Source organism: Nicotiana tabacum, chromosome 8, assembly GCF_000715075.1.
Source record: "Nicotiana tabacum cultivar K326 chromosome 8, ASM71507v2, whole genome shotgun sequence".
Taxonomy (NCBI): domain Eukaryota; kingdom Viridiplantae; phylum Streptophyta; class Magnoliopsida; order Solanales; family Solanaceae; genus Nicotiana; species Nicotiana tabacum.
This window is the reverse complement of record NC_134087.1, coordinates 59122894-59133245: the sequence shown is the minus strand read 5'-3', so window position 1 is coordinate 59133245 and position 10352 is coordinate 59122894. Positions and strand designations below refer to the sequence as shown.

The following is a 10352-nucleotide window of genomic DNA, read 5'->3' as shown; positions in this document are numbered from 1 at the left end:
TTGCAAATTTACCCAACGGCAAGAGGATAAACTCAAATTATTAAATTTAAACAATAGTAGAGGAGTATATTTGGTCCTTTAACGTATTTTAAATGTTTACTAATTTTTCGGGGAACATGTTGGTCTGGTAAATTTTTCCTTAAGCAACAAAAATTCAAAAGAGAACGCCATGTTAATCTGTTATTTGAATAAAATCCAGGTCTCTTTAGTAATTTATATATCTTTCCTTTTCGTTCCCCTTTTCACCACTTAAAAGGATGTTTCATTTGAAAACAGGGAATTCTCAAATATGCCGGAAAAAAAAAAAAAGATTTATTCAATGGAGTCACCATCTAAACTCGTCAATAAATTCTCGCTAATTACAACGGCCATCAAATTTTGGCTCGCTAAGTTCCCATCAGGGGCATCCAATTTCGGAACGTGACATAAGGTCTATCCGAAAGAGACACAATAACAGGCATGGATGTCTGCCGCAGTAGTCTCTTGAATGCTGATAGATCAGGGGATTTAGTAACATATGGCAAACAAAAATAAGAAAGAAATCCTTGTCTGCATATTTCATTGGATTGAAAACAACAGATATCAGCATCCTTCCATTCGTGTACATACGCAATTGGGGATGATCAGAAACCAAAACCCATAAACCTTTGTTGCATAAGACAGTCCAACTTATTTGTTCCACTATTGCTACTATAATATACAAGTCACATAAACATTTTAAACTCTAGATCCAGTCAAATACCATCATAGAAAACTATGGAAGGTAGAACTCAGCTGTCTGCTACTGAGACGAACGTGATTATAGAACTGGGAGATTGTCAAAGAACTCTCAGAATATTTCACATTCAAGGAGGGTTCTGAGAGATAAATCCTTAGTTAGTAGTATAGAAAACAAAAGCAGTTTTCAGTTAAATGATAGCTTCCAATAACATGAGTTTAGTCTCCACCAAAAGATTTGGGAGACATTTTATGCAATATAAATTTGTCTTCGACAGTTAAAAAAATAGTACCAAAAAAAGGGCTGTCCAGCATGGTAGTCTCCACTCAGCCGCAAAATTAAGCATGACAAGATTTAACTGCAAGCACATAAAACAAGTTAGACAAGTTGGAAGATTAGTGACATAAGATAAATCCATTACTAATCTAGCAAGTATTGTTTCTAATACAAAACCCGAATGAAACAGATGAAATTTTCCTCCACATTAGAAGCCAACAAAATAAATAAGAAATAATACAGTAATAATTTATGTTGCTTCAACGCCACAAATATCAACCAGGATCTATCACAGTTGAAAAATAATATTCATTTCTACGTACAGTGAGCATTCGGAGCTCAGAAAAAGCAACTCTCAAATACTATGGTGGTTTCAGACTTTCAGCAATAAAAGGTCAAAATTTCCTGATATGAATAGATGTTAGTTACTCTAACCACATAACTCTTTTCCTTTTCTTTCTAAGCTGAGCAATCCAAGGAGACACATGGTTCAGGCAATCTTACTTTAAACACCTTCACCTTGAGATAGGGTGCATCTTCAAACTTTAACAGAGCTTTCAGATCAGATGGTTTGGGTTCACTTACTAATCAAAAATTGGATAACAATGGGACCAATAAATATAAAAAAACCCTTTAACATAATCCAGGTAAAGTAAGAGGTTTTTACATCATTGCTTTTGTCTTGCTAAGCTTCAAGCAGGAGTAGAGAAAATTATCTAAGGCTTCTTTTATCCCACCTCAATGAGATAATATAACGACTTTAAGTGGGCTAATTCATCCCGCTACTCTCAGCATATCTCATAGTTCTAGGCCAATAAGATCATAACATTCCACTATACTGACAGAGATTACAGCTGAAACGAAGTATGATATTTTTTTGCAATTAACAGTAGATGAGTGACATTAAGAATAGTACGCCCAACATGTCAGGGCAAATTATATTCAGAAGAACATTTAAAACCAATAACCTAAGCAATCTTCCATAAGGAAACATTGTTTGGCCATCATTGTGATGTAAAAAGCCCATTAAAAGAGACCAAGAGCTGTACACGAACAAAGTTGGTTCCAATTCACAACAAATAGAAGTCTACACATCAAGTACATGTAAATACTTTTTAATCAAATGAGTTACATACATGCAGAGTATATAAAACAAAAAAATGATAAAACATTCACTAAGCAATCGCCTTTCTGAGAAATGCAATATCTGGAAATGATCCACGTGTCTTGTTTAATGTGTCGGTAAGCATATCAATCAACAACAACAACAACGACCCAGTAAAATTCCACTAGTGGGGTATGGGGAGGGTAGTGTGTACGCAGACCTTACCCCAACTCTGAGGGAATAGAGAGTTTGTTTCCGAAAGACCCTCAGTTCAAGAAGACGAAAAGAGACAATATCAGTACCACCAATAGAAACCATAGAAAACTCAAGGTCATTTTGGTGCTCTAGTCAACTCAAACATAATTCTATTCATATAGGTCAACTGAATTTTTTTAGAACAGACGCATCCAAAGGCTATGGCGAATCCATGGAGAGGTAGAGGTACGCAGTAGAAGTATTGGCGAGATGTGATCAAGAAAGACATGACATATCTTCAGATCTCCGAGGGCATGGCCCTTGATAGATAGGTGTGGAAGTCGAGGATTAGGGTAGTAGGTTAGTGAGTAGTCGAGCATTTTTCTCTTTCAAACCTATAATTCCCTTTCTTACCTGTAGTACTACTGTTATTCTCATATTTCCTAGTCTTAGATCTCTTTTACTACTTGTTGTTTCGTTTACTTCGGTTCTGTTATTTTTCTGGTTGTTGTTACTGCTCTTCTTTCCGTAGTCTTTGTCATTACTGCTGTGATTATGCTTTCATTGAGCCGAGGGCCTACCGGAAACAACTTCGCTACCTTCACAAGGTAGGGGTAAGGCCTGCTTACATACTACCCTCCCCAAATCCCTCTTGTAGGAATACACTGGGTATGTTGCTGTTGTAGACGCACCCAAAGGCATAAACCATGTACATCAAGCATTTTTTGATAGACCATGTAAAAAAAACTTAAATAGCCCAAGAGACAACCAAATAAAGTAAAGTTTGCTCCCACACTTTTTGATAAAATTTGCTCCCCCACTTTCTGAACAATAACTCAACAGTCAACACCCCTTAATCCTGTTCCTTTACAGTCAGTTATTTTGATCTCCCTTTTGGTTTATTTTTTTTCTTTTTATAACGAAGCAAAAGCACCAACTTGGCAGACTACAAAGATGTACATAAAGTTCACAAAGAGCTCATAAATCAATAAAGACACCCGCTTGTTCTGGTTGCCCCAAAAAAACCAGTCGTCAGGCCCTATCACATTGCTTTTAAATGCTTTTCCTGCTTCTTTACTTCAATATTTGCCAAGCTATGTAAAATAGTATCATCTCCCATATCCTGCTTCCCTCGTTCCATATTTGCTATGCAATGTACATGCTATTATCTTTTTTGCTCATTCTTTGCTTCTTTTTCCATTCTATTAATTGTTTATCGTTTAAAGCATGACTGCGCCGTGAAGCTCGGGGAAGCCCAGGTTGTGCCCTATCCCTCGCTCGGTTGATGCTTTAGAGTGCATCAAGGTGCTAAGGCGTGTGCACCTTCACCGATGGGTTATCTTTAAGAGCACAGCAACATGTTATAGTTTTTCCATTCTCTTGTCTAAATCGTGTCCACCTTCACTCATGGTTCTGTCTTTAAGGGCACAACAACACACACATACAACACCACACACACACACAAAACACACGCACGCACACACATATGCTGGCTTGATTATAGTCAAAATTTTCTTCATTAGCGGTTTTCTTGGCTAAACCGCTAAAGCCCACGCTTTAATTACGCTTTGCGTTTAAAGCTCTAAAAGACCTTGGCGCTTTTTACACTTTTTGCTTTTGACTACTCTGATTGGGACATAATTTTTCAAGACAGCTCTAAATGAGCTAGAAACATATACCACCATCTTCTGGTCAAATATGTAGCTTCTATTGCAAAGAATCAAGCCCCATTTCTTCAGGTTGTCAGGAATTAGGATGGCATCATGTATGGTCGTCCACCCAAAGGAAGTAATTTCTGGCGGAGCTTTTGTCCTCCAAATTGCTTTCAGAAATGTTTCCACAGGGCATTCTCCTTCGCCAAACTAAAAATAGTAGGATTTACTTGAGAAACGGTTGGCATTATCTCCGTTCCACCTTAATTCATCTCTTTTTGTAGCCGAGGCAACTGGATTTGTATCACATCAGGGAAATTGTTCATTACCTCAAACTCCTAGCATTTAAGTCTCTTCTGAATCTTACATTAATTGATTCTTCCTGACTCAACCAGAGCTTCTGGATTCTTTACAGCTCGCAATCAAGCCTTTGGAACTCACATTCTAGCCTGTCTCTCGATCTGTCTTCTAACCTGAAAATTTCTTTTGTTACTAGGCTCAGTATCCTATTCAACCCGGTTGCAGTTCTTAGCATGAGTTTCTGAGCTTTTTCCTCTACATTACTCCTAAAAAACTCCTAAGACTTTCCTACATAAAAATTTTGGCTTTCTACATCTGAGAGTATTGTTGTTACAAAGGTATTCATATATCCTATAGTTTCAGGGCACATATCCTTGCTTTGACCACTCGTAACTCCTGAATTACAAAAATAAATCCTCTGCCTCAAACTCTGGCGCACTTCAGGAAAAAAAATGTTTCACCTTTTATCATCTACTTACAATCGGGAATGCAAACATAAACAATCCTTTTGCACTCAACAAGAAACCCCTTAAAACTACAGCTCGTTATACATAGTCATAAAAGCCTAAAAGCCAAATTTCCGTTCATTAGCTGCCCTTACAACTTGTTTGGATGGTTGTTATGTATCGTTTCATAATGTATCATATTTTATTGTATTGTATTTTACTGTATCGTTTTGATGTATATAATGTTTGGATAGATTGTATTGTTTGATGTCATGCACTAATAATACGAAGAATAAACTTGCAATATTATAAATAAAAAGTAAGGTACTAGGTAAAATTATTAGATAAAAAGATAGGGTAGGAGTATTTAATAATAAAAAAGAGCAAGATTAGAGAAAAAATTAGGTAACGACGCGACCACACCTAATCGGTCGCTCCGTAAAGTGACACTTCCGCCGTTACGTCACAAAGGATTTAACAATACGATACAATAAAACTTAAGTAACAATCAAAACAAACATTATATTTAAAAGTAACAATACGATACAATACAACACGTAACAACCATCCAAACAAGCTGTTAGTTTCTTAAACATTTCATACTGTAAAGATGAATCAACATAGAGATCTACAGTATAAATTCAATTTAAGGTTACAGGACTTACTTCTTATGCCTCTGCGCAAATCGAGAGTTCTTTGCTTCCTCCTCTGCAAAAGTTTCAAACATCGCCAAAACATAATCGGATTCAATCATCATAACAGAGACATTGAGATATATAAACAGATTATAGAAAAGAGAGAAACACGGTGCAGACCAGTGAGGCCGAGGGACATTTTGGTGATGATAGCGCCGGTGACGGCAAAACCCACCAGGAACGGCCAGTTGCGGCTCCATTCCCTCCGGAAAAACACCGGCCACGCGTCGAATTTTCTCATTTCCAAACTTAGGCTTCTGTCTTCTCTCTCTCCTTTGGTAGAATTTCCTCGATAATGGAGTACAATGTTAGATTGGCAGCTAACGCAAGAGTAAAAGCTGGTATAAGGGTCTGTTTGTTTCAAGGTATAAAGAAATAATACTGTAATTTATACTAATTTGTTATAAAATAAAGACGGTAAAGTAAAGATAAGTATAGAGAGAAACTGATATATTATTCGAATTCAAATTGATGTACATAATGAACTGAAATCTACGCTATTTATAGAAGAAAGGAAGTTGTTGTGTAAGTTACTACTGCAAGCTGCTGTAAGCTGCTGTAAGCTGATACTGCAAGCTGTTGTGTAAGTTGCTATTATACCAGATATGGATAATCTTCTACTGAGAGTAATGTTTATCCATAACGGAGTACTGAAAGGATAAGCTCATTGTACCAGATATAGATAATTTTCTACTGGGGTAATGTTTATCTATAACGGAGTACTGAAAGGATAAGCTCATTATACCCGTTATGGATAATCTTCTACCGGGGTAATGTTTATCCATAACCTATTATCGAAAGGATAAGCTTATTATACCCGATATGGATAATCTTCTACCGGGGTAATGTTTATCCATACCCGGATACTGAAGTGATAAGCTTCTTCAGGAGGCTTATTTTCAATAGAGTATTAAATAGATAAACATATTTATGGCGTAGTTCCATATGGATAAGCTTCTTCAGGAAGCTCATTTTGATATGATTTTTGCCCGCGCATCGCGCGAGTACTAATACTAGTATATATTAAAGCAAGAAAGTTACCATAGATAATTGCATTGTGATTAAGCCAAGTGGCAAGCTAATAAATGCAAATAGTATATGGTAACTTTATTTTATATTTGACTATGTTAGTCATATATATATATAACTGAATAATTTTGAATTTATAGATAAATATATATATATATATAAACTGAATTTGAATTAAAGAATAATTTTGAATTTATAGATAAAGTTTTTAAATTTGAATTAAAATAAAAAAAGAAATTTATCTTTTTTTTTGGTCAAGTTATCATACTTAATTCGGTTAATGATCATATGCAATAATGGTAGGAACTTTTGTTATCTTTTTTGATTATTTAAATACTAATGCGAATGTGAAAAAAAAATTATTCCATATAACTATAGAACTCTTTCACACTTAAAACCCTATAATTATAGTTCTTTAAAATAATATAGCTAGATTTGAATAAATCGAATTTCTTTTAAAATAAATAATAAATGTAACATATAGGATATATGTCTATGGTTATCCAGGTAACAAAAAAGAGTTTAATATATATAATTCATAGATAAAGTTTTCAAATCTATATATATATTAAAGCAAGAACGTTACCATATATAATTGCATTGTGGTTAAGCCAAGTGGCAAGCTAATAAATGCAAATAGTATATGGTAACTTTATTTTATATTTGACTATGTTAGTCATATATATATATAACTGAATAATTTTGAATTTATAGATAAAGTTTTTAATTTGAATTAAATATAAAAATAAATTTATCTTTTTTTTGGTCAAGTTATTATACTTGATTCGGTTAATGATAAGTCGAGCACTTATTTAGGTTGATTAGATAAAGCAAAAAGAAAAATATGGAAGAATTTCAACTAAACATTAAAAATATAAATAAAGTTCTTATGTAGACAATTTCTATTTAAACTCATCTTTTTATAGAGAAATAAATTATTTTTTTGTAAAAAAAAAAAAAAGAAAGACATAAAAAATAAGATAACAACAACAACGACCCAGTAAAATCCCACAAGTGGGGTCTGGAGAGGGTAGTATGTACGCAGACCTTACTCCTACCCCAAAGGAGTAGAGAGACTGTTTCCGGAAGACCCTCGGCTCAAGATAATAAGAAAAACAAAAAGGAGAGAATATTAGTTTCACCACAGAGATCATAGGAAAAATAGGAACATAAAATGCAGAAGGAAAAATGCAAAACAAAAATGATGGCTAGTAAATAGGTCTTGCACCGAAAAACGAAAATAGTAAGACACTGCAACGCCCCTAGCTATTTCAGACAAAAATCCTACCAGACTAGGCTCACAACAGTACAAGGTAACGCAAGACTCAGCTACCTCCTAGCCTACAACCGTAATACTCGACCTCCATAACTTCCTATCAAGTGTCATGTCCTCGGAAATCTGAAGCCTCGTCATATCCATCCTGATCACTTCTCCCCAATACTTCTTAGGCCTCCCTCTACCTCTTCTCGTGCCCTCCACAACCAGTCGTTCACACCTCTTTACTGGAGCATCTTGGCTTCTCCTCTGTACATGTCCGAACCATCTCAGTCTCGCTTCCCGCATCTTGTCATCAATGGGAGCCATGTGCACCTTCTCCCGAATATCATCATTTCTAATCTTGTCCATCCTAGTGTGTCTGTACATCCACCTCAACATCCTTATTTCTGCTACTTTCATCTTTTGGATATGTGAGTTCTTAACAGGCCAACACTCAGCCCCATACATCATCGCCGGTCTAACCACCGCTTTATAGAACTTACCTTTGAGTATCGTTGGCACTCTCTTGTCACACAAAACTCCGGATGCTAACCTCCACTTCATCCATCCTACCCCAATACGGTGTGCGACATCCTCATCGATCTCCCCTCTCCCGTGGATAACCGAACCAAGGTACTTGAAGCTGCCTTTACTTGGGATAACCTGTGATTCAAGCCTCACATCTACACTCACTTCCTCCGGCTCAGTGCTGAACTTACACTCCAGGTATTCCGTCTTCGTTCTGCTCAGCTTGAAACCTTTAGACTCAAGAGCCTGTCTCCAAACTTCTAGTCTCCCGTTAACCTCGGCTTGTGACTCATCAATCAGAACTATGTCATCGGCAAATAGAATGCACCATGGCACCTCCCCTTGAATATGGTTTATTAATGCATCCATCACCAGGACGAATAAGAACAGACTGAGCGTAGAGCCTTGGTGTAACCCCATTTCAACCAGAAAATGCTCAGAGTCACCTCCTACTGTCCTAACCCGAGTCTTGGCCCCATCATACATGTCCCTAATCGCCATAATATAGGGAATCGACACACCTTTTTTCTCCAAGCATCTCCAGGGAACTTCTCTAGGAACCTTGTCATATGCTTTCTCTAGGTCAATAAACACCATGTGCAGATCCTTCTTTCTCTCTCTGTACAGTTCCACCAATCTCCTAACAAGGTGTATAGCTTCTGTGGTAGAATGACCTGGTATAAACCCGAACTGGTTGTCGAATATAGACACTGTCCTCCTCACCATCGCTTCAATGACTCTCTCCCATACTTTCATGGTATGACTCAGTAATTTAATACCCCTATAATTGTTACAACTTTGGATATCACCTTTGTTCTTATACAATGGAACCACCGTACTCCACCTCCACTCATCCGGCATCCTCTTCGCCTTAAAAATAACTTTAAACAACCTAGTCAACCACTCCAAACTCGCTCTCCCTACACACTTCCAAAATTCCACCGGAATCTCGTCTAGCCCGGTTGATTTGTCCCTACTCATCTTACGCATAGCCCCCACAACCTCCTCAACCTCGATACGCCTGCAATGCCCGAAGTCATGGTGACTCTCGGAATGCTCCAATTCACCTAGCACAATATCCTGTTCCCCTTTTTCATTCAGAAGTTTATGGAAGTAAGTTTGTCATCTCCTCTTAATCTGGGCATCTTCCATCAGTATCCTACCATCTTCGTCCTTGATGCATCTCACTTGGTCCAAATCCAGAGCCTTCCTCTCTCTCAACTTGTCCAGCCGGAATAACTTCTTCTCACCGCCCTTTTCCCCTAGTTCCTTGTACAGATGACCATAAACCGCAGTTTTAGCCTCTCTGACTGACAGTTTAGCTTCCTTCCTAGCTACCTTAGCCTCTTCTCCTCACCTATGCTCCTCACTAGCTTCATGTATGCTACCTTCTTCGCTTCCACTTTACCTTGGACCACTTCATTCAATCACCAGTCTCCTTTATGCCCACCAGAGACACCGTTCGAGACCCCTAATACCTCTCTCGCAGATGCCCTTATATAGTCTGTTGTTGCTGCCCACATAGTGTTTGCGTCCCCACTGCTTCTCCAAGAACCCATAGCCGACAGCCGCCACTCCAACTCTTGGGATTTATCCTTAGTCAAAGCTCCCCACTTGATTCTCGGTGTTCCCCGAGCAGTTTGTTTCCTCTTCTTTAACCTAATACCAACGTCTATCACCAATAGTCTATGCTGCATCACGAGTGTCTCACGCGGAATCACCTTGCAGTCCTTGCACAGCCCGCTGTCACACCTCCTGAGGAGGAGATAGTCAATCTGAGTCTTCGCTGCCGCATTCTGAAAAGTAACCAAATGCTTATTCCTCTTCGGAAATCTAGAGTTCGCAATCACCAACCCGAAAGCCTTAGCAAAGTCCAACAGCATAGTACCTCCACCGTTCCTCTCCCCAAAACCAAAGCCTCTATGCACCTCACCATAACCACCTGTGGTCACCCCAATATGACCATTTAAGTCCCCTCCTATGAATAGCTTCTTGGTAGGTGGTACCTAGCGCACAATCTCATCTATCCCTTCCTAGAAGCGTCGTTTAACCTCCTCATTAGGCCCACATGCGGTGCATAGGCGCTAATGACGTTTAGGGTGTACTCACCAACCACCAACTTAATAACCATCAATCTATCATTCACTCTT

The 10352-nt window shown here is 37.9% G+C and overlaps 1 protein-coding gene and 1 long non-coding RNA gene across 2 annotated transcripts; both read right to left on the bottom strand.

Moving 5' to 3' along the window:
- Positions 1 to 531: 531 nt before the first annotated feature.
- LOC107795079 (uncharacterized) lies at positions 532 to 1077 on the bottom strand. Its single transcript, XR_001650037.2, has 2 exons — positions 1011 to 1077; positions 532 to 857 (listed from the first exon to the last, which is right to left on the bottom strand). It is a non-coding gene; the product is annotated as an uncharacterized LOC107795079 (long non-coding RNA).
- An 8552-nt stretch (positions 1078 to 9629) lies between these two features.
- Positions 9630 to 10085, bottom strand: LOC142163112 (uncharacterized). The gene has a single exon (XM_075220364.1). It carries the CDS (start codon positions 10083 to 10085, stop codon positions 9630 to 9632), a length of 456 nt encoding a protein of 151 aa, XP_075076465.1.
- Positions 10086 to 10352: the final 267 nt, after the last annotated feature.

Coding starts and splice junctions, on each gene's coding strand:
- LOC142163112 (XM_075220364.1), bottom strand. CDS start 10,085: ATGCTGTTGGACTTTGCTAAGGCTTTCGGGTTGGTGATTGCGAACTCT.